The following is a 25,207-nucleotide window of genomic DNA, read 5'->3' as shown; positions in this document are numbered from 1 at the left end:
CCACGTTTTCGAGTTTAATTGGTCGTGGGGTTTGTTTCCTTTTAGTTAACTGGGGCGAAGCCCCAGCCACGCGCAACATATTTCCATAAAAACCACTATTCCAATATGCCCAGCTGAAATGAGAAGTCCGTTATGGTCTCCGTTCGTACTGTTCCGACCTCGCTCGCAAAATTTCGACTGAGCGAACATTTGTAGACCGGCAAGGGCTAGCCGCTAGTAAACAAATTCACTTATTTTGTTAAAATTAATAGTGAGCTGGTGAGGCATCGGGACATACATGGTTGCAAGGTTGGTAGCGCAACCACTCGTCTAATTTTTTATTCCAGTAAAATAATTTTTTGTTAAAATTATAAGTGGATACTACTGAAGGTGGTAATAAACAAATCGTTTATAATTTATAATATCCTACGGACTGTTCTGTTTATAATATTGATAACAATTTGCACGTTGCATGTTGCAAGTTGCAACCGTCCAAAGCATCCTTCAAAGTTTGACAGTTCGGTTCCTTGTCCGAAAAATGTGTTTAATTCGCCGTTTGAAACAACAATCCACATAAAACCATGTAATAGTAAACAAGTTGTGCGCACCGTCGAAATCCACAAACTCCTCACCGGCTGCATTCGCAATTGCCGGCTGAAACAAGGCGTTCACTCGTGGGTGTTGATCTAAAATCGGCTTATCTGCGTGGACACAATCGGTGATAAGATGAGCTGCCGCAGATAGCGATGGCACGCTAAGGGGGCCACCATGGGCAACAAGAACAGCTGCTGCTCGTACTCCAGCCCGCAGACCAGCCACCGCGTCATCATCCCCATTGAAGATACGCTAAATGAGGGCGAGGTCAGTGTCAGTAACCTGCAGCATATCAGCGAGCGGGAGGCAGACGACGGCGACGCCGACCCCTCGCAAGACCCTACGGCGAAAACCATCTTCATTGAACGCTCCAAGACGGCCATCGAGAATGGCATGATCCGCAGGAAGAGCCAGCACCAGATCGCCGATTTGCGCCCCCTGAAGAAGAGCAGCTCGTGTTCGACGATTTATTTGGACGACAGCACAGTGTCGCAGCCCAATTTGAAGAACACGGTCAAGTGTGTGGCATTGGCGATTTACTACCACATCAAAAACAGGGATTCGCAAAGAGAGATTGATATCTTTGATGAGAAGCTGCATCCACTGACCAGGGATGGGGTTAGTGACGATTACGACAAGCATAATCCCGAACACCGACAAATTTACAAGTTTGTGAGGACTTTGTTCAATGCTGCTCAACTGACTGCTGAGTGTGCCATTATTACTCTAGTGTATTTAGAACGGCTGTTGACATATGCAGAGTTGGATATACAACCTTCCAATTGGAAAAGAATAGTCTTAGGTACGTATAAACTACGAAAATAATTAATATTTTGATTAATAGTTAATGTACAAGGTGAGTTTGCTAAAAGTATACCGGATATTTTGGTTTGGTTTTTCCATACTTTTTTGTACTGGGTGACTTTTAAAGATTGAGGCTAAAAAATCTATTGGCAACATTGAGTTATTGGCCTCCCTGCTAGCTTGTTGTATGGAGTTGTTTTATCTGACGGCCATGTCAGCGATCGTAGGTCGAAAATGAATGACAATTGAATATAAAATTTTGAGAAATAAATTTAATAGTCAAGGTTGCGAAATTTAGTTTTCAAATTTGTTACCAACTTGGCCACAAATATCACAATCATTAATAGTCACCCGGTCTAGTAAAAATGTATTATTACAAACCAAAACCGAAATATATTCTTGATTGAAATGACAAAATCTTTTCAATTAAATCACGAGTTTACCTTATGATCATATTTGTCTATATCTGTCGAGTTTTTTTCAAATGGTACCCTGTATAATTTTTTGCTCTCTTTGATAGATAATTTACTTGTAATTTTAGAAATGTGTCACAATATGACAAAATAATAGTAAGCAAACAAATAAAATTAAAAAGTATACAGGTGTCCCAAAATTGGCGAATTCCGACTACAGAGCATTGTAGAGAATCACTTCAGTAGTCCAGATATAGAAAAAAATAAGACTGGGGGCTTTTCCACAAAGATACACTGGTTTGAAGATTACTCTTTGAATTTCGTTTTTTTTTTCAAATGCAAGCTATAAGTTTTGTGATTTATGGTGTAGATGATTGTGGAGAATAATAATGAAAACCATTTTTTTAATTAGCCTTATTTTGGAGTAAAAAAATTTAAATTTTGGTGATTTTCGTCTGATTTTTAAGAAAGATTACGAAAATTTAAGATTGTTTTACTCCAAAATAAAGCAAATTTTTTGAGAAATTGTTTTACATTATTATTTTTTACAATCACCTACACTATAAATAACAATAAACAATGAAATTTTTTGCTTGCATTTGAAAAAAAAACGCAATTCAAAATGCACCGAAGTACACATTCAAACCAATGTATCTTTGTGGGGAAGCACCGAATCTTTATTTTGTTTCTACCTACATTTGGACTAGTAAAGTGATTCTTTACAACATTCTGAACTCGGAATTTGCCAATTTTGAGACACGCTGTATATTATTTCAGATAAAAAAGCTAGATGACAACGAAAACAATTAACACTCTTGTCAACTTTTTTCATTCAAATAATCTAGCCATTTTTTATAATCACAGATTTAAACTGATTGACAAGGCATGATATTTTTTGATACTTTAAAATGAAGTGAAATTGTTTTTATAGGTAACTAAGTTTTTTTTTTAACTAACTATATTAACTGTTTCAAAACTACACACATCTGAAAAGTTTAGGGATATTAGCAATTTTTCTAAATAATAATGTAATGAATTTAATTTTTGTAATTTTTTTGAAATGAATTGTTATTTCTTTCAAATATTCCATGAAAATGACTTTGTCATTCTTACAATTAAAGAAAAACAAAAATAAAAAAATAATTTAAATTAAATTAATTAATTAAATTTTTAAATTTTTGAACTTGGTTTAATTAATACGAAATCGGTTCTTCGTCCGGTTTGAGTTCTACCCTACGACATGATTGTTTCACTTAAGTAAGGATACATTCCTGGACCTGTTGGAAAAGATTTTCTCTGCCAGATTCTCTTCAAATACGCATTCTTGTTGAACCCGGGTAGATTCCAAATAGTTATTAATCAGGAAACAAAACATTAGCTCACTGTTGCAAATTTCAAGGAACAATTTGCTGAGCCAGTGAAAGTCTGGCTATGCGTTTTGACTAAACCATTTTTAACCGCAAGAATCTTAACCTCTTGTCTTGCATTATACCAAAAATTATGATAATAGTTTGATTTTTATGCAAGATATTGCTAACTGCACACTTCAAGTGGTTAAGGAATATTTACAAAGGTATCGAAATTTCTGTTTTGCTGTGGCCAAAACAATCTTCTGACTCTTTGAAGTCGTCTAGCATACACTCCAAATTCTATGGATAATTGTTCCGCAGAAAAATCATCAGGATTTATTCGCTGCCTTAAGGGCAGTGTAGAAAGAAATCTTTTAAGAAAAGATAAACAACTATGCCACGGCGATGTCGAGCTGTAATAACCAATAGGAGTTGCATTAGTTATTAAAAATATTATCTTATTTTTATTTTTTGTAATTGTAAAATCGTCGCACAGGATCAGGTTACAAACATCAGTCTTTGTTTTTGATTTTCATGGAATCTTTGAAGTTTACTCTGATAAATAACAATTTGTTTAAAAAAAAGCCAAATATTTCATTTATTATTATTCAGAAAAATCATTAATTTTCTGATGTGTATGTAAATGCCATCCCATAGAAAACTCGCCTATGGCTCGTTATCTAACTTGGGATTCGTACGCCAAATCAAACCCTTATAAAACTTGTTTTTTAATATACTATTATACGTTTAGAAAAATATTAACTACAAGTAGTACTTAATACAATGGTAATATTACATGTTGTTATTACTGTTTGTTATTTTTTTTTTTATAAAAAAGTTACAAGGATGTGAATACCAAACTGACACATCAGGTTTTTTTACTGAATCTCAAAAACTAATCACATTCGAATTCAACGTTTGCTATTAAACAAATAGTTTTTTTCTCTGCATGGAAATGATTCTTGCACCAAAAACTTATTTGAAGAGTACATGGGAAAAACAAAGTAATTTTTCAAAAAAAATTGGAAATTTGAACTAAAGCGCCATCTAGTAGGAAAAATTGAGAACTATGGATTGCTGTGTCAATTCACGTAAAAAAATATTTTTAAAGGTATTAATAATGTTGCTTATTCCATAAATACGAATACAGGTAGTACATTTTTATTCTACAAGTGGTTACTGTGTTAATTTAGCTATGGTTTGTTTCTTCATTTTACTCTGGCGTACTATTTTTTTTTTTTGGGTTCAGAATTTTCCAAAGTCCTAGCAGTGAGTTTTCTTCTTTTGCAAAGAGGCCAATTTCTTCTAAGTTCCCTCTCAGGACTTTTAAAATTCATGCCACTAGAATTTTGTTTATTTGGGAAACGTTGAGCAAACAAATTCATTGCAGCAACAGCAATGCAGGGTACAATGTGACAATAATGACTAGCACCGATGTCAAAGCTTATCAAGGACTGTCAGTAACATAAGATTACTTGGATTGCAAATGCAAATCGTAATTAAAATTAGATCAAGACGTAAATGAAATTGTTTTTTGGGTTGCATCGCCAAATCGTCAGGCTCTTAATCTTATCTGAATCACCCTGGATAAGAGAAAACGTTGTTTATACACGTAAAAAAAAGTTGGCATAATCTGCTCTTGATTGTTTCAGAAACCCCTCACTCTCAGATAATGAACAACTTTTTTTTACTTGTATAATAAACTACTAGTTTTTGATTTTTTCCTTTTTCTTTAAATGATAGAGGTATCAAAAATTTGGTTTAAGTTAAAACCTTAAGTCAAAAGGTCATTGTATGACACTAAAAAACTTACAAAAGCAATAATATTCCCTAAAAACTAAAATTAAAGTTCTAAACACAATATGAAAATTGAACCAAAAAACCTGTTTTTTTTTCAGAACGTGTAAAATTTGTCATTCCTTGTTTTTCTTTTGTACAATGGTGGACAAATTAATCGCGTATACTACGAAAAATCAAGCAACACATTTTTTCTAACTTAATGTGTAATTATGTCTTTTTTGAAGTTTGAAGGTATTTTTAGAATAGAGGTTATCGGTTGCAATTAGAAATTGTCACTCTAATTTAACAGTAAGGTAAGAATGACACTTTATTTACAAAAATTAGTACAGCATCGATTGCAAAATTAAAATTTTTTTATGGCTCCATTTACAACTGATACTTAGTGTGATCTGTTAGAAATGGATGCATTAAGGTCTATAATTTTTGTTAATTTCCTTCAACCGTTTTGAATAACATCCCAAAGTTCGTTTTTGTTCTCAGATCTAAAATTCCTTAATTATTATTTAACAAATGTTTCACCTTATCCAGGATTTGACAGTCATGGTCGTTCCGAACCAACTTTTTTTGTTCCCATCACTTCTTTACTCTTATGATGTGACTCTCCTCCAGTTTCGACAATGTAAGAACTTTGTCGTGTTCAGTAAGTATTGTCAATTTTAGTATTTGACACTGATGAAAATGTCATGCTAATACCTACTAGATCCAGCAAAAATACGGTGTACGCGACTATATTGTCCACCATTGTATATCTCATTTCATTTCATAGTAGAATTTTGCTACATTTTGACAACATTTGCGCGTAGACAGTGAAATGAAATTAATAATTTGGACCGTCATTAGTTTATTCGTACAAATGTATTCTGAAAATGTCTAAGACGTCTAAGGCAATCCCTTAACAAATACGGGCTTTTGTGTCAAATACGTGGAATTTGAAAATTGGCCGAAGGATAATGAGATTTCAATTTACTTACTTGCACTGGCTTTTGAAGTTATGTATGTACATTACTCGAAAGGGCCACATATCATGACTGGTACAAAAGCCTCTAAAGACAAAGCTGTTTCTAAAGTAACCATTTTAGGGAGCGTGTACCAAAAAAAAATCTTTAACGTTTTTAAATATAATTTAGACCTCGGGAACTGTGGTAAAACGGTGCTTTAGTTTTTTACTTTTATTATTTATTATTTACTGTATTCGGGCTTATCGAAGTTTTCGACCAGCTGTCCCTTATTAATAACCGAGCTTTTATAAATTTTAAAATCCTAATTTGTAAGCAAAACTATTCTCATCTGATAGAAAAACATACTTTTGATTCACTTTCATAAAAATCATTGTGGTGGAATTAACTAACCTGTTACCATGATAACTCATATAAAAGTTAATGCTAAGATTACCCAATTTCCACCACAATGGTTTTTATGAAGGTGAACCGAATGTAATTTTTTACTTTTTAGTGCATCTTTTAAATATAAGCTTTTTTCTAAAAAAACATTTTTTTTATTTTAATTTACTAAAATTTTTGTTAGCAACTTCATGTCGAAATAATTTCAAGGTTATAATTTTTGTCAAATAAATAAAATGACATAAGTTTACGTCAAATTTAACCAAGGACGTAGAAAACGTAGGAATTTTGGAATAACTATTTAGAAAAAGAAAAGAATTGAATAGCTACAAATTTAATATTAATGTTCACATTTCTGAAATTTGTCGATCTTTATTTTAATATTAAATACATAACTTAAAAACATACTTCAATGCTAAAAATGCCTTTCTTCCGGTTACAATTTTTAGTTAAACGTCTCGTCCTAAAATTGGTCATTAAAAACTCATCATATTTCTCGTCGTCTTTTTAAATTTCCCAAAAAAAAAAGATATTAAAGGTCTTCTTGAGTGAAAAGCGTAACAAAATCGTGAATTCAAGTATCTACGTATTTTGTAAATGCATAGATTTTGTACATAACATTATTTAGACAATCCGCTTTTCCAAATACTTGCTAATAATAAACGTAAAACTTGGCAGGAAAGGTTCAATTTCTTTCTCTTTCATCGATGATTACCATTTCTTAAAGTTAAGTTTATGATGAAGAGTTTAGACTAAAATTCTTGTACTTACAAATTAAAAATGAACGACGACTGCCAGTCTAAACCATTTCTAAACATTTTTGGACAAATTTATTTGACTTTTCGCTAAATTTAAAGTGTAACATCACTGAATTCTATCCCAATTTGTTTTTATTCATATTCCAGCGGACGTATATGAAACATAATTTTGAAAATTTACATTCAGTCTCCCACCTCTCCCTATTTAGGAACTTTAGTTTGCATATAAGAAAGAAGGAAAACAGTGTGCTTTGTAAATAAGAATTTTGCAAAACATTATATAGAAAAGTTATTGTATTTGATGCATTTTATTACGTGGTAAAATTAACACACGTATTTCTGATACACCCTGCATGGTACATTGTATTGTATCCACAGTAACCTAACCCAAAAATTTTTGCTGTGAATGTACTGCCCTAGCCAATCAAGACTCATTTAAGGCGTTCCCCGAGAACTGTCAAAATGATGTGCTCATACTTTTATACATATCTCAAAAAATAGACCACGGAGCAGTACCAAACAAAATTAATAAATAATTATTCATCGTTTTGTTAGTGAACGATCATTTAGTGTGAAATATAAAAACATTAAAAAAATAGTGAAAACTGAAAAAGTTAACAAAATAAGTTTGTAACTCCAGAATTTTAAAATACGACTTTTTTTCAGTTTTTTCAAGATTTTTACCGTAATGTACACATACTTCTCAACAACGTACCACTAAGCTGGTGCGCCAGTTTTGAAGCACCCTGTATAATTGTGAATTTGAAAATTCTACAGTCAAAAGAAATTAGGGTATATTAATATTTATATTGAATTTATTTTGTAAAATGTACTTAGCAGGATGAGCATAATATATTTGTTTGTTTGGATTGGGGCCATTTAGGTCATTACAACTCAAACTCTCCAATGTCATGGCCTAGTTAATTATTTACAAAATTTATTGCATTCAATAAAATGTAATCAGAATTTTTTCCAAACTGCATTTAATTTAAACGCATGGTAGTTTTTATTAATTATTATACGCACGACGAAACCACGTAGTTTTTTTATGAGAAGACATATAAGGTTTCAAGAAAAAAAAATATTTCTGGTCGATTGCGTTACTTATTTATTTAACAATACATACACGTGCAAATTAAGTAACCGCATTCAAGTCCCCTACACTTGAGTTGAATTAAGTAATAGTATTCGCTTTGATAACAAATATTGTTGTTTTAATCTGGAGGACTATTTTCGTTTAAATTGTCTGTACAAGTAATTGAAAAACCTACCTATAGGTATTTTGCAATAATTGTCGTTCTCTTATATAATTTCTAACAGGTTTTTTGGTGGAAATTACCACTCACTCACAAGTATTAAAAAGTCGTGTATCTACTTTCTTTCAGTGTTACTAACTCCAAATAATTAATAAGTGTTAGAAACGTTTTTCAGATTATTGAAATAAAAAATCAAGACGCTCAGACCAAAGTTTATTTAATTTAGTATTAGACACATGTGTACTGTTCCACGGCCTAATTCACTATATCTCCCGGCTGATTTTTCTCTAAGTAAATAACGACAAAAATAAAAAAACACCCAAAATCGTTAAAAATAAAGCTTATTCTTTATTATATGTCATTCCAGCACTGCACTCGAGTGGAAGTTTGACACCAGAGCCGAAGACAAGAGTAGCGGTCGAAGAATGCATTACATTTTTTGTTTATTTGATGAGATAAAAAAATAGAAAATAATTTAAGCCTTCGAAAGCGATATTTTTTTAATTTTGTAGAACGCGAGGTGTTGTAAAAGAAATGGATAATACTTTTTTTGGCAAAACGTTCAAATAGATTTTAAAATTTTGAAGTCGTGTGGTGTGGTACAGTTGATAAAGTTTCTAAATATTGTTATTATGTGACAAGTTGCATAAGTTAATATCATTAAATCGCTGTATTTTTTTGCAGGTGCAATCCTCTTAGCTTCCAAAGTGTGGGATGACCAAGCTGTGTGGAACGTAGATTACTGCCAAATCCTCAAAGACATAACCGTGGAGGACATGAATGAATTAGAACGTCAGTTTCTCGAGTTGCTCCAATTTAACATAAATGTCCCTTCAAGCGTATACGCAAAATATTACTTCGATCTACGTACCTTAGCAGAAGCAAACGATTTGACGTTTCCTAGTGAACCCTTAAGCAAAGATAGAGCGCAGAAATTAGAAGCCATGTCCAGAGTAATGGAAGATAAATACACAACGGAAGCGATCAAAAACGGACTAAAAAAATGGTCCAGTTTAGATAATATTACGAACGGTGGGACTGCGGCGAGAAGAAGCGTCGCCATTTTGTCGTGATCAAAAGGATTTTTTTATTTTTTAAGAGATCTACCAAAGTATTTCTAGTGGAAGTTTTTATTTTTATTTTTTCTTAGATCTTTTTATTTCCGATTCATATTTATTATATTGATGCTTTTGTGTTTGACTTATTTATTACTGGCGACTCACTCAATTATGTTACGTAATTTAATGGAAAAAGCCTAATTGACTGTATTTACTTATTATACTTATGTTAAATGTTATTCTTTTGTTTCTGTTGCAGTGTGTCACATGACAGATGGCGATTTGATAGTGATGCACTGCCAAATCAAATGCCAACATGTATATAAAAATTAGTGATTAAAACTTTCCATTCCAGAATAAAAGTATGTCAGGGAGAGTGTTTATCCATAAATGAAGATGAGATTATATTTAAAATTGCACAACCCTGCTTTTAATACACGTCCACTATATGAAATAAGTGATTTTTGATAATTATGTTGGAGGACAATCCTGTAATATGATGCCTATTTTCAATTTTTATACTATACCAGGCTTTGTCTAGAAAAAGTAAAATATACCTGTAAAAACTATTCTTGACTGTGCGTTTTTACCCAAAGCCCCCCACTGAAAAAAAAGACACTTTATTTTAAACAAATAGTCACTAACAATTTGTTTCAATAGGTTTCAAACTCTGAGCTACAGATCACCTGAAGATTAGGATACGACACGACTATGGATTACTATAGATTAGGAAAGGATGTTGTACAAATAAAAAGTCCCCGTCGATAGTTCGGTTAATGTCGCCAGAGAGCGCAGTTCTTTTGTCCTCTAAGTTTTCAGAACAACGAATTTAAAAAAATGATTATATTGAAGTAGTAATTGGTTAACACAAGGCAATCAAAAACACGCAGATGGAGTATTTGTTACTCCACGAGTAACAGACAAAACAAATAACTATTCGCGACTATCGCGAACAAACGTATTAGCCGGGCTGCCTCCAAATACTTTGGACTTACCTTTAGTCCGATGGTGAGGGGCTTCTCAATTGTAATATCAACCACAGGAAATTATTACGTATACTATATTATTTTAAATTTAAAACTTATCAATTTGCACTTCCCCATATTTTTCAAAACGCTGAGAATACGGTCACAGGTACAAGAAAAATGTTAGAAAGAAAGTTGTAGAGAATTATATAACACAGAATTCTTTTTTTATACAGAAACTCTCAATTTCTGAGTTTATTTCATTCCGAAAAATTCAAATGCGCTGTTGCAAAGTTCTACTATGAACTGAAATGGGATATATCTTTAACGGTAGGCCACAAAGCCCTTCAAGCGATAGAATTTTTACTTATGGTCTGATTTCAAAAATTGCTTTTAATGAAGTATAACTTGATGTTTTTAATTTTATTTCTAAATGTCAGTATATATTTTGGACTTAATTTAAATTTCTTATTTTAAATTAGGACATATATTTTTCCTTTTATAATTTGGAAGATATTAGTTTTTTTATAAACATGTGCAATATGTTCTTTTACTACAAATTATTAACAAATTATTGTTAAAAAATGTTTTTAAAAAAATATATAAAAGTTAATAAAAATCTAGTTGTGTGGTACCTAATAAGGTAATGCCATTTGTGTTAAGTCAATAATAAATAAATGAAAGAAAACTTTACCATATTATTTCAAATATACCTACTTGCAACATATCTCTTAAGAAATTAGAAATAATAAATCATTTAAAAAACGAGTTTACTCGAAACAAGATTATCTTTATTGTCAATATATTTTATTGAAAAAAATTTTAACAAATGTCATTCAAAAAGCTAAGCACACACTAACATCTTCTAAATTATGAAAAGAATAGCTCATAATTTAAAATACTAAATTTGAATATAGTTAAAAAACAGACTGATTCAGAAATACTGTTTCTGTTAGTAATACTGAATTCAAATTTTAAAGGATATCAATAAAGTATGATTCCAGTTACCAACAAACCAAAAGTCTTGTGGGTTTGTACGTTAAATATTTGTCAAGAAAAACCAAAGCCGGTTGTAGTGTTGTAAATTACAAAATATTGATTAATCTATGTTATGCTTTTTTTGAAGAAAATTTAATGCATTTGCTTATACAATGTGTTTTTAAATGATTCTCATCTGGTCGTCTGTGAATTTCTCATGTAAAATCAGAAAATGCCGCTTCATAGAACTAATGATAGGCATTTAGACAATCGAATATTACCATTCTCCATTTATTATGTCTCCAACTCCGGAAATAAGCTTCGATAATAAAAGTGTTTTCTTGCACATTTTTAATGCAATTTTTAAAAGAAATTAATTGGGTTTTACAACTGACTGATTTGACATTTATTGATAAAGGAATCAATTGAGCAGAGCGGCATGTAAACCAATTTCTAAGTTAACTAGAAAAACACATTGTACTGTTCGTATAGAGACTGATTCTGTTAGGGCCCACATTAGAACCTTTTTGACTTGCATTTTTGAATTTGTCTTTTAGAACTGAGTAAAATGTATGTAGTACTCTAGCTCACAGATCAGAGAGAGCAAGATCGTAAACTTGGCGACTATCGAATTTGGCGCCCATCTTATTTCTCAATTGTTTATTACGGTTTCGAAATAGCCGCGAATTTGCAAAAGAGCGCTATGATGGTCAATCTAACGCCATTTGAAAATCTAAGTAAGTTTTAAAAAATGAGTCACGGCAATTACTGCATAGTGAAAATGTTATAATAATAAAATGAATAATAGCTATATCGCTTTCTTTACACTTCCCAAAGATTCGTCATTGTAAATAAAAATTGTATTGTGAGCATTATTAAGATTTACGCAATTTTAGAGCACGTAAACAGCTAGAAGCAGTAAATCGGGAAGATTTACTAGAAGTGAATTATAGCAAATGAAATTTTCAGGTTTGTAGTTATCATTTTGCTCAAGAACAATTGTAAAGAAAATGGCCAAGGTGTGTTAATACGTGGATCTATACCCAATATTAAATATATAAAAAATGTAGCAAATTTTAATAAGATTTTCACATACTATCAAAGAGTACTTCCATACTTGATTTCAGAACCATAAGAAGAAACAGGGCCATTGAAATTGAAAATATTGTTCTTTCGAGTACAAATTTCTTACTTATAAAATGTTTCCTTAAATGTATTGTTTTTAGAATCAGAAAACAAAGAATGTGCTATTAAATTCTGAAATTATTGATAACAACACACATTTTGTGAGTAAATTTGTTATAAAAATACGTTGTTCTAAAAAATCGCTTCAGGATTTACCAAAGCCGTAAGCGAAAATCCTGTTTTTGATGATGCAGTTTTATTATCAAGTTCTATCAATGATAATGCTAGCTCAACCAGTCCCAAAAAAAGAACAATTGCAATTTAATGCAAGATCCGCGAAATAAAGAAATATTAATTTAAAAAGGGCTCTTAATAAAAGGAACTGTAAATTATACAGAAATTACAATTTTCACGATTATTTCAACGTTTGACAAGAAAAAATAAATATGTATGTAACGGACGGATTAAAATCCGGATTCGTGTCAGATTCGGATCAAATACGGATTATGGTAAAAAAATTGTGAATCAGGCTGATCCGTTTCACTGCCAAGGATGACATCATGGATCACATCCATCTTTTCCAATTATAGTTCAGAATGTATCAGATTAACTTCAGAAAGTATCAAATGTAGTTCAGATTAAGAGCCGGTTTACAAAATATTTTTATTGCAATTAAATTTTAATCGCGATTAACTTGACATTTGTCAATGCATTTTAAATGGCAACTTAATTTGAATTAATTTAATTTTGAATTAAATCGTGATTTCGCTTTCTGTAAACCGGCCCTTAGAATAATAAAATTAATTTCAAAAATGAATTGCATTTACTAAAATATATTTAATTATTTCTGAAATTCTGAAATGATCAATTCTGAACTACAATTGGAAAAGATGTGGATTCAAATACATAATAATTTGAGCCTTCATTTGTAAGATTCGGTTTACAGAACGTTTTAATCGCATTTTGATTTTAACTTGAACTTTGTCAATGCACAGTAAATAGCGACTTAATTTGAATTAAGGTGAATTTTACAATCGTCAGATAAACCCCGGATAAGTTATTCCTAATATAATTACTATGGGTACAATTGTTACAACAATGTATTTTTCAAAATTTAGCCCCAGAATAGTGTTCCGACAATTGTAAAAACTAAGGGAAATCCACCCTTAATTTACTTCCGACTTAAATTTTAATTTCGCTTTTTGTAAACTGACCCCTAGTGTTTTGAGTTCTCCGTAGAATTCTTAGAAAAATTCAAAACACTGTTGACAACTTTGAACGTCAAATGTCAAATTTCGCCAGATATCTGGTTCCAATTTTGAGTCTTTATTTTAGAAGTATACGTTTGTTCAACAAGTAGTTTATCAATTGTGTTTTTTTAAACAAAAAATTATTATTTTACGATAAAACGGGTGCACTTGATAGCCCAATTTTTGGCCTTTTAAAATTTTATTCACCCTGGAAGATATTGATTTGACTCACGTAGTCAGGCTACAAACATGGCCGTCGCGTTTTTGTGATTTTGACGTTGTGACGGGTCAAGTAATTTCAAATAATTTTATAATTTCTTGAAATACTTTGTTATAATTTCTTTGCAATCTCATATAAACCAGGTGAGACAAAAAAATCGCAAAAGATTCAAGTGACACATCCGCTGAAACTTACAATCCATCCAATTATCAGATTATGTGGACAGTCAAGATTAGTCATTAATTGCACCTTGTTTTGGCCAGTTTACTTTACGTTTTTTTATCTTATGTTGGGTCTAATTTGGTTGCGTGATAATTGTTATTGTTTACAGCAAAAATGTCAGCTGGACCGTACAACTATTCCTACATCTTCAAATACATAATAATCGGAGACATGGGGGTGGGCAAGTCGTGTCTCCTCCACCAATTCACCGAGAAAAAGTGTAAGTTCATATGTTGCCACCTTGATCCGTCTTGACGTTGTTTTCGCTCCAGTCATGGCCGACTGCCCCCACACAATTGGGGTGGAGTTTGGCACTCGTATTATCGAAGTCTCCGGCCAGAAAATCAAATTGCAGATTTGGGACACGGCGGGACAGGAGAGGTTCCGGGCCGTCACGCGGTCGTACTATCGGGGGGCTGCCGGGGCCCTCATGGTCTACGACATTACTCGCCGTTCCACCTATAATCATCTAAGTAGCTGGCTTACGGATACAAGGAATTTGACGAATCCTAGTACTGTTATTTTCCTTATTGGGAACAAGTGTGATTTGGAGGGGCAAAGGGATGTGACTTATGAGGAGGCCAGCAAATTTGCGGAAGAAAATGGGCTGATGTTTGTTGAAGCTAGCGCTAAAACGTAAGGAAATGTTTAGTTTCTAAAAGCTCCTATTTAACTTGTTTTTATACATATTTTGCCAAACTAGCTGAAATTTTGCATACACACAAAAATTACAAAAATATTTACTTTAATTAAAAATATATAAACAATTAACAGGTGTTATAAACAGTTATAAATATCTCTGGATTAATTGAAATAAAAAGTTGAAACGGACGCCATGCGAAAGAAAAGAGAAATTCTCTTGGCTTTTGCATTTTTAAAATCTCTCACTGGATATTGACATTAAAAAAGTTTAAAATCGCTGTTTGTGGTAGTTTAAGATTGTACCATATTCTGCAAGCGGCCGTGCGAATGCACAAATTTCAAACTCAATTTTTACGAAAAATTATAATCAAAATCATTTTTTTTAAATTGAATGTTTCTAGGTTAAATTATTACTTTATAGACAATGTTTTAACGGCTCAAACACCCTAATAATTTTAAGGTTTTTATGGAAAACCTAAAGTTCAAATGGCTTGAAAAAAAAATACAAAAAATCCCGTAAGTCATATACAAGACTTCCAAGAACATTTATCAAAAAATTACGTACCACTTTTTAATAAAAAAGAAAAAATTGAATGACCAAAAATGAGATTTTTTATTTTATTTTTAAATCACACTGAATTTTTTTCCAAGTTATACAGCATTGGGCAAAAGTATGGAACCAAGCGTTTTGAGCCGAAACTATGTCCCTTACGAAAAAAAAAATTGTTTTTCAAATGGCACCCCACTACGGTGATTTTTTGGTAAAAGATTATGCTCTAAGAATTACTTCTAATACAATAATATTGTTTTTGAACCAGTGATTTTTTTAAATAAATTATTAAAGTTGTATCCATGGGTGTTTTTAATCCACTAATTTGATTCGTCAAATTTTTTGCAAATAAAAACATCTATGGATACAACCACTTCGTCCAAGTTCGAAAAACCTTCGTAATAAGCTCGGAACGCAATTTTAATAATTTATTTAAGAAAAACCACTGGTTTAAAAGTAATTTTATTAAAACTGAAGTCATTTCTAGAGCGTAATCTTTTACCAAAGAAAAACCGCCTTAGTAGGGTCATTTAACAAAAAATATTTTTTTGAATAACTCGAAAACCAGTGTGATTTCGAAAAAAATATTTTTTAAAAATTATCACATTTTTAAAGTCTTCGATGATATACTAATTAGTTTTTTTTGTGATTTGCATAGATTAGGCACAAAACAGTTGGTTCCATAGTTCTGCCTAACGCTGTATAATGTATATATTATAAATAATATCACTCTTCTAAGGCCTTCAGACAATTGCGATATTTTTTCATGCGATTTTGACTTAAAAAATGTTTATAGGAAAATCGAACGAGTTTTTTAACACATTTACACTCAGTTACAAATATTTAAAATAAGTAAAAACTAACCTGTGAAGGAATAATTCAACTTAGTTGTAAAGAAACCACTTTGTTTATTCTGAGTGCTACAATTAAGTCTTATAAAACAAGTGTAATATACTATTTTTTCCACTTTCTATTTTTGATGTTTAACTTATCAAAATCTGGTCAAACTATTTCCTCTCAATTTTGTTAATTATTTGGACTTTATCAATAAACAACTTGACGCTATTGACGGATCATACATTAAATTACAGTGATGAATGAGTGATGACTAATGACACTCAGCCCAGCACTGCCAATACAACTCTTAAAAATTTACTAAAAGTTTACTAAAAATTTACAAAAGTTCTGTTGGTGAAACTACTTTCAGTTTTACGATGAACAGTATGTGAAACTAAAGTAGAAAAAAAGATTTTATCTACTACTGCCATATTGTAATATAACAATTCTCTATTAAAATTAGATTTTACACACATAGCACTTTTATTGTCGTTTTAATTGATTTTTGATGAAAACAAATTTGTTTTGGTGATAACAATTGTAGTTTACTTTGACTAAGTGTTTTGGTTGAAAAATAATAATACGCTACACTTAAATAATTAAATAATACAGTCGCAGATAAAGTATAGTATTCAGTTTGTGTAAAATGTAGCAAGTTACATTTGAGTCGTACTGTTAAAATTTCATAATGAAGCCTGTAGTAAAAATTGTAATATATTTTACGTCCGGGAAAACCAAATTAGTATATTATGATACGAGTTTTATAAGTAAGTGCGACAAAATGCCTTATAAAATTACTCTGGTTTTTAGTGTAATTATTATAGTACTCCGTTAGACCTCAATTAGTAGACCTCAATACGAAATCGAAGTAGAAAAAATATTATATGAATTTGTAATTAATGCTTGGAATAATGCAAAACGGAAATATTATTTGCCCTCGAAGTTTTGCTAATTCACATTCTCTTTGAGCAATAAAATTGAAACAAAATGACCATGTTGAAATATAAAACTGGTAATTTTTATTTAATATACAGAGTGTCCCAGCGATGTGAAAAAGTTAATTGTTGACCTTTAAATATTAGAAAATTAATTTTTTTTACGAAAGCCGTAAAAAATAATTAATAACCCCCTGACTCATCTAAAGTTATTTTTAAGTTTACAGTCTGTTCCCGAAATGAGCAATAATACATACTTATGTTTTTTATAAATGGATTATCCTATATTTTTTGCATTTTTTAATGTAGCTTTTAACACTGATATTTTTAAGATACATTGTTATTAGTCGATTTTGCTTTGTTTTTGAAATAATTTGATTAAAAAAAGATGCTTTAAAAATATTTAATAAAAATTAAGAATCTTAGGACTTTCTCTACTTTAAAGAAGGAAGTTCAAACTTAAAGGATGTATTTTTTTAGCTTACTGCATAAGATAAAAAATAAAATTTTACCGAATTTTTAAATTCCTTCTGAACTCCAACAAATGGTCCTTGATGGAGTTACAATGGCTGTGATATAGTTTACTGTAGTAACAACAATGCTTATTAATTATGTGTATTGTTGCTGAAATTAACTTTTAAAGTCAAAGATCTTTTTAGTTATTAACTTTAGGCATTGAAACTTTATGTTTTTTGATAGACGATTTAATAATTTTTGAGAAGTAACAACAAAAAATAGGATGTTCTATTTAACTTTTTCAAGTTATTCAGATTTTAACAAACTTCTTAATTTTTCTACGTTTCTAATTACATTGCGCTAAACAATTGGAACATATTTAAGTATGAATTTTTCCTTTTAAAATGGTGGTAGAGTCCTACTTAACTTACTACAATTCTTCGTTTTTGTGTAATACATTTTTAAATAAAACGTGTAAAAAAAACAAATTATTTTAAAAACTAAGGAGAATCGACCAATACAAGTTTAAATTAAAATCATCAGTATTAAAAGCTGCGTCCAAAAATGCAATAAAATTAATGGTGTTCTATTTGAAAAACATTACTTAAGTGTTTTTTAATATTGAGACAGCCTGTATTCATACCGCAATATTTTAAAAATATGCAGCTATAGATGAAAATTAATTTTCTTAGAAAAGCTGTAGAAAATATGCAGCTATATAGAAGAAAGAAAAAATTAATATCGCTAATTCAATAAGCATGTTAGGAAGTTTTTGGGGTCGGTGTTCCGTTTTTTTTTATATAAGTTTAAACAGGTGATAAAACATCTAATTCTAAGACAAAAGTTTTTTATAAACATGTGTTGAAAAATATTTCCTAAGGGAGCTACACCCTTTGAAAGGGATGCTTCTTATAGTGGATTTTCTCCAATATTTTAGAAACCATGATTTATAAAATTACAAATTTTGGTACAGTTAATAATCTTTGTACGCCTAATCAAATTTGAAGATCAAATGTAAAAAATTTTATTCTCAGTTTTTTACATAAAAATGGTCTCTTGTGTTGTTTGGATACAACTCACCATTCTTGAGTAAAATCGATTTTAAATTTATGTTACAGACCGCAAACAGCATTTCTGGATCAGTCTGTAGTTAAGAAACTTTTTACTCTACTCCCTCCTCCCCTCCCCCATTTCTACATTTTATACTCGATTCGATTAGGCGTATAACGGTTATTAACTGTATCTAATTTGTAATTTTACCTGCAATGGTTTCCGAAATATTGAGGAAAACCTACTAAAAGAAGTACCCTTTTGTTTTAAAATTGAATGTTCTATCACCTATTAAATAGAAACGGAACACACTGTATAAAAGGAATGTTTTGAATTTTTTTCTAGAATTATTGGGATTCATTTAAATTAGATATTTTCTAAACCTAAACAAGTTTTTGTAATTTTTAAAATGATAGATAATGTGTTTTTTGTTGTAATAAACCACTGCTTTATTTTTTATCAAAATGATATGAGTAGTTCCTATTAATAACCTCTTCGTTCAAATGTTGCGTTTTAAAAATATTGGAACCTGATGATGCTATTAAATAAGTTAAAAATATTATTTAGCCATGTTTTATTGGTGATAAAAAGTATATGAAATTAATTAGTTAGTGATATATTAAATCACGTAATTAATTGCGATAACAATTTTTATTTAGATTGTAAGTGGTTTGATGTAACACAACAGACACGATAAATTTATGTTTTGATTTATGAAATTACGTTTTTAAACTAGATAATATGTAAGTTATTTAAATACAGGGACGGATCTAATACAATATAGTGAGAGACAAAATTATGGAATCGATTTAAATTTATTGAATCTGCAAACATTTTGTTTCGACAAAAAAATTACATTATTTTCAAGAGAAATTAGCCGAATTGAGTCGAAAATAATATTATTTTGAACTTTTTCAAGCTTGCATTCTCGTGTTTCCGCCGAGCACTCAGTTATTTCGCCAAATGTCATCAAAAATCGCTAAGTCGGATCAGGAAATGGTATAATTTTTAACTGCCTCCAACATTTAAGCACGTTATAAAGCTTAGATCTCAGTTTTTTTCGACCGCTTTCTTGTATTTTTCAGACAGGAATTTTCCTAAATTTGACTGCAAAAACACTAAATTACGTCGAAATTTTCATTATTTTGCCACTTTTACTTTTTATTACCACATTTTTCATCGAAAAACAATTATTTTACGAATTTTCTTCAAAAATAAACCAGATTGAGTCGAAAATATTGTCATTTTTTAACTTTTCAGGTTTCAGGTCGGTTTTTAAGACGTTCCGCTAAGCACATTGTAAAGCTTAAAACAACAAATTTGAAATGACATTTATGCTTTTGAAAATATGGCCGTAAAAGATTTGTTGGTTGTTTAGGGCAGGGAGTAATTAAAATTTATATTTTTTTTACTATATTTTTCTAATGGGAAGAATTATTTGCTAAAACACTAAATTACCACATTTTTTTCAAAATAAAACGTGTAGTGAAAATAATTAGGTATTAATATATTTCTAGAAGTCAGCTTAACCTAGCCGAAAACTTTACACCCTTACGCCCGGTATTTCAGTGCTTGGGAATCTCGTAATCTGTGGCTTGGTTAAAATCTTTGGTAACTAACCGATGGTAAATCTTACCCAAGACCTCTAATCTGTGTCCAAGATTTTAACTTTGAATGTGTATTTCATTGCTTTAGTGGCAATTGGGTTAAATTTCCAGTTTTTTGTTAACACTGCGCGCTAGGATTTTAAATGCGCAAGCGTTGTAGGCGTTGAAAAGTATGAATTTGTTTTTGATATCTTGGTGATTTTTTTATTGTTCCTTAAAATGCAATACACATCTACAGCATTCATGTTTCGTATAAATTTATTATTATTACCGTGCCAACAAAACACGAGCAAGAACGAGCAGAAAGTGTCAAAACGGCCTGAAATCTCGGAAAAAAAATTGGTTAGAAAAACAAAGACACTGCGCATTAATATGACTAACCCTGAAAAAAGTTGGTAACCAGACACATTTCCTTCGGTAAAGATTTTAACCTGGGGTAAATCATAACCAAGCACTGAAATACGCCAAACCAAGAAATAAATTGGTAACCAGAATATTTTTAGTTTAACTATCAACTGAAATACAGGGCGTTAAGGTTGAACTATACTGTGCGAATGCACTAATTTGAAACTCAATTTTTAAGAAAAATAATAAATAAAATAGTTTTTTTACAATTGGATGTTGTTTTTAGGTTAACTTATAACCTTACGATTTAAATATTTGCAAGCAAGTTGTAAAGGGGTAAACAGCATAATAATTTTAATGCTTTTATGGAAAAACCTAAAGTTCAAATGGCTTGAAAAATACAGTATTTCAAGTAAGTCATATACAAGACCCACAAAAAAATATCAAGAAACTTGGTACTATTTTTTAATGACACTAACAATTTTTTTAAAATTTACGTATATTGTTGCGAAGGTCCTCGGAAAGTTACAATATTTTTTTCATGCAATTTGAACTTACAATTTTTTTAATAGAACAATAAATTAAATCGATCCAGTATTGGATCTTTCTATAGTGTCCTTAAAAAAACATTATTTATTTGTTTGCAGAGGCGACAACGTAGAAGAAGCATTCCTTGAAACCGCCAAAAAAATCTACCAAAGCATCCAAGACGGCCGTTTAGACCTGAATGCTGCCGAATCGGGTGTCCAACACAAGCCTTCACAACCTGGTCGTAATAATCTCAGCAACGACCAGCAAGCGAATAAAGATAATTGCGCCTGCTAGTTATTTTACCCTAACCTGGGGTCAAGATTTCAAATTTTTTTAAATCTGTCAACTTGTTAGGAATAATTTAATTTTGAATCATTTTGTGATGAGGAGGTTTCACATACCTTAGTCCAAAATAATTTATTATTCATACAGTTAACAATAACTATTGAGATTATTTTAAGTTAATAAAGCAAAAAGCACATTAAGAAAAAAAATGAAACGGAACGTTTATATCAAGTGGATGTAGCTTTAGTAATTTTTTTATTACACTTATTACAACACAGTTTCAGTTGAAAATAACAATAAAAATAGGAGTTAAGAGGCGAAAACATTATTGTGGGAATTAGGTCACTTAGCCAGGCACGGTTATGTAATAAATATATGACAGAAGTGTTGTTATAATGTAGATTATAAACAAAGATGTATTGTAAAACATTTATGAAAGAATGAAATTGTTCTTGATTCCGCTCCCTAGTGTGCATACAGCATAGGTCTTTTTGTTTTTATATTAATAGCAAATAATTTAATTTTTATACTGTATTTCGGGGGTAAAGATCGAGTTATTGTGGCTTAAGTCAGTTTGCTTCTCAACATTTAAATAAATGATTCCAAATTGTTGCAACGTTATTTTTAGTGATGATGTATCTTTGTATGTGATGTATTTATTATTGAATCATATATATAAAAAATAATATAGATTAAGTTGATGCATTTTTGTATTATTTTAATGTTATGTATTATTAATACACTTTTCTCTTATTTTTGTGATTTGTTACGATTTTGCGTCCCCGAATAATCAAATACATGCTACACATTGCATTTTATTTTTCCTCAGATTGCAAAAAAATCTATTCATCGAACTCGATATTTATTAAACCATAATTTTTTATTCACACGATTGGTTGCACAAGAATATAGAGGATATTGAAATTTTTATATTAAGGGCCGCTTTTACAATCGTCCGATAAACTCCGGATAAGTTATCCGTGGTATAAATTTATATTAGAGGCAACGGACCGATATCCATCACGTAACTTTTATGCCTTTTTCACTACAAATAATTTATCCATGGAATAAATGGACATTTGAGCATTATTGTGACAGTTACTTTTCAATTAAAAAATGCAAGAAGTTAACGTATTTGAATCAGACAGCGATGGCAAATTGATTGAGTATGTGGACAGGTTAGCAGTACCTATCTAAACAATGTTGTCCAAGAAAAATTCCCATAAAGTTTCTTAAAAAACAACCAATTACAGCAGAGTATAAATTTATACCATAGTTTATCCGGTCGTCGAACGACCAGATAATTTATTCCGTGGTTTAGACCGTATGTTATCCTATCGGGGATTTATCGGACGATTGAAAAAGTGGCCTTAATTAAGTTTTATATTAAAGCTTTTTTTTCAAAACCCGAGTAGGGGTTAAAAAAATTAATACCTGTTTTCTTCAAGACAAAATAGGTAACTGCTAAAAAAAGTTCCAAATGAAAATTAAAGGCATTGGCAACTTATTTTACCTGTTTTATGTTTTAACGTATATTGAAAATATCGTTCGTTCTCTGCTAGTAGGTTTTTTCAAAATTTCTTGCGATGTAAAATAAGCGAGATATCGCTTGAAAGGAAGAAATCGTGACGTCATAACCGCCTCTTATTACTGAATCCTCTAAGTCACCGAAAACCTGAGAGATATTTGAACATTTTCGACACATCTTCCACAAAATAGAAAATTAGCTACTTTCTCGGCTTCCTTCTGTCCTAAACTTTGTCTTGAACTTCTCGAAAACATCTGAGGAATTTTGTTGAGTTTGATAAACTCTGAGAGTGTCACATAAAAGACAAAAACTATTTGATCTTAAAATTGGACCAAATGCTGGAGAGACAGTTACGACGTCATAATTCTATCTTTATATCGAAATAACTCGAGTAGAGAGCAGATTGAATTGAATTATCCTGAACATTTTTGAGCGATGATTTTTTTCCAATTGTCGATGTGGATTATGTCAACAATAGTGCATCAATGAATTTGATGCGACTTTTAGTCGGTGGTCAATTTAATTAAAAAATGGGGTTCGAAAATTGCTTTAAGAGAATTCAAAAGTGTATTATTTTTTATGAAAAATATTTTGAAAATTTAAATTCTAAAACGACACAAGGAGTATCAGTATCACATTTAAGTGCACCACGAGTTACCCGTTACACGATTGACACCATTTCGTGTTTTTCTTCAATGGAGTATTGAAAGGGCATTTTTTAAGTCACAAATCATTACTTTTAGTTTGACAAGTAATGACAGTAGGTACAAATTTTTGTGAATTAAGCAAAGACACGAACTCTTTTCTCAAAAGTGACTAAAATAAAACATTTATTTGGTCTAAATCAAATTAAAAAATCAATTGCTCAAAACGCCTTGGATTTTTTACTATTTAAATTTCGGATGTCTTACTTAAAAAATAGGAGGAATTTGATTTTAAACAATAATGCATGCATTATACAACGTGTCTCAGCTAAGACTTTCGAGCTTAATATCTCCGTTATTTGTCAACGGATTGTTATGAAATTTAGAATGCACAATTAGGGGCAAAAAAATGACCTCAAGTTAAAAAATGAAAATTTAAAACACATTTCTTTTATTTAAAATCAAGCCAAATTACCGTTGGATCATTAAACCCCGAAATTTTGGCAGTCACCTTTTGAAACAATTGATGAAGCATTCCTATGCGGCATTTTGTGTACCACTGAAAAAAACTGTCAAAAGTGTGCGTGCTGTCAGAAAAGCAAAATTGTTTTAATTTGGTGAAATTACTTTAAAAACCAACAACACTGGCTGAAATTGCTGTGTTGTTGAAAAAGAAATCAATATTCGCCTATGGAAAGTGTTGTTGGACTTTTTGTGAAATGTTATTTATGAAATTTAAAGTTCAAAGAATCGTCAGTAATTTGAAGACCCAGGAAGAGTACCTGAACTAAATCGAGTGAGGACAAAACGCGTCACTGGAAACGAAGCAATACTTGGGACTGTAATTCAAGCTTTTGAAGAGAATCCAATCAGCAGTGTACGAAACATTTCCAAAGTCCTGAATGTTCAAGTGTCTAGAATTTTTCAGTTGTTCAGTCTTTTAGTCCTTTTTGAAAGAATTAAAGCATTCACTACCAAAAGTAAGTCAAAAATATTATTTTTTAACTTTGTATGGTTGAGAGGTAATTGTGAAATGTCTCTTGCATAACAATTACGTTTCTGCGAGTAGGATTGACCAAAACTCAATGGTAGTGCTCATTTGTCTCATAGAGATCTACGCTTTTGCATCTGTACCCACGTTTAACAGTTTGTTTCTCATTTTTCTCGCGAAACAGACGTCTTCCACAAACGAGTTTTTTCTGACAGCATTTTTCACTGACGATAATTTTTTTAATATAAGTCTTAAAAGGCTTAACATTTTAAAAAGGTAGGTAAAAATTACGATTTTAAGACTTGAGTTGTTGCATTAATTGGATTTTAATCTTTATCTTCTAAAATATCTGCATTTTAAATTTCATAAAAATCCGTTGACAAATATCTGAGATATCAGGCTCAAAAGTCTTAGCTGAGACACACTTACAATGTGTTTTAAAGAGATTTTAATGTAGTTAACTTTGGATTTGGTTTATATATAAAAAAATTTGTGTCACTTAGCTCAACTGAATCCGCTGTTAATAAATGTGCCAAAACTATCAATTGTGATGAAAGTCTCAAATTTTCAATTAATTACATTTTTATTGGTGCGTATGAATAAAGTTGAAGTAATTACTTAAAGCATGAGTATAAAGTAAAAGCACATACTTGAAAAAATAAGTAAAAGCATATGGTTAATTTGAATAAGCTCTC

At 30.8% G+C, this 25,207-nt stretch overlaps 2 protein-coding genes across 3 annotated transcripts; both read left to right on the top strand.

Annotated features, from left to right (window-relative positions):
- The first annotated feature begins 262 nt into the window (after nt 1-262).
- Nucleotides 263-9,920, top strand: CycY (Cyclin Y). Its single transcript, XM_970927.4, has 2 exons — nt 263-1,375; nt 8,978-9,920. Exons 1-2 carry the CDS (start codon nt 748-750, stop codon nt 9,364-9,366), a joined length of 1,017 nt encoding a protein of 338 aa, XP_976020.1. The 5' UTR covers nt 263-747; the 3' UTR covers nt 9,367-9,920.
- Nucleotides 9,921-13,875: 3,955 nt separating this feature from the next.
- Nucleotides 13,876-22,106, top strand: Rab14. Of its 2 annotated transcripts, XM_064356530.1 has the most exons (4): nt 13,876-14,032; nt 14,221-14,331; nt 14,384-14,747; nt 21,181-22,106. In XM_064356530.1, exons 2-4 carry the CDS (start codon nt 14,226-14,228, stop codon nt 21,356-21,358), a joined length of 648 nt encoding a protein of 215 aa, XP_064212600.1. In that variant the 5' UTR covers nt 13,876-14,032; nt 14,221-14,225; the 3' UTR covers nt 21,359-22,106. The 2 variants fall into 2 exon arrangements, with proteins under 2 accessions (XP_064212600.1, NP_001153783.1); NM_001160311.1 differs by lacking the exon at nt 13,876-14,032 and having other exon boundaries at nt 14,142-14,331; nt 21,181-21,358.
- The last annotated feature ends 3,101 nt before the right edge of the window (nt 22,107-25,207 follow it).

The sequence above is a fragment of the Tribolium castaneum genome, chromosome 5, assembly GCF_031307605.1.
Source record: "Tribolium castaneum strain GA2 chromosome 5, icTriCast1.1, whole genome shotgun sequence".
NCBI classification, from domain to species: Eukaryota; Metazoa; Arthropoda; class Insecta; order Coleoptera; family Tenebrionidae; genus Tribolium; species Tribolium castaneum.
This window is presented reverse-complemented; position numbering and strand designations above follow the sequence as displayed.

What these genes read in the sequence shown, in the direction of transcription:
- Rab14 (XM_064356530.1), top strand. Translation starts at nt 14,226, where the DNA reads ATGTCAGCTGGACCGTACAACTATTCCTACATCTTCAAATACATAATA. An exon ending in CCAATTCACCGAGAAAAAGT is followed by an intron (nt 14,332 to 14,383) that starts GTAAGTTCATAT and finishes TTTTCGCTCCAG; the next exon opens with TCATGGCCGACTGCCCCCAC. An exon ending in GTTGAAGCTAGCGCTAAAAC is followed by an intron (nt 14,748 to 21,180) that starts GTAAGGAAATGT and finishes ATTTGTTTGCAG; the next exon opens with AGGCGACAACGTAGAAGAAG.
- CycY (XM_970927.4), top strand. Translation starts at nt 748, where the DNA reads ATGGGCAACAAGAACAGCTGCTGCTCGTACTCCAGCCCGCAGACCAGC. An exon ending in TTGGAAAAGAATAGTCTTAG is followed by an intron (nt 1,376 to 8,977) that starts GTACGTATAAAC and finishes ATTTTTTTGCAG; the next exon opens with GTGCAATCCTCTTAGCTTCC.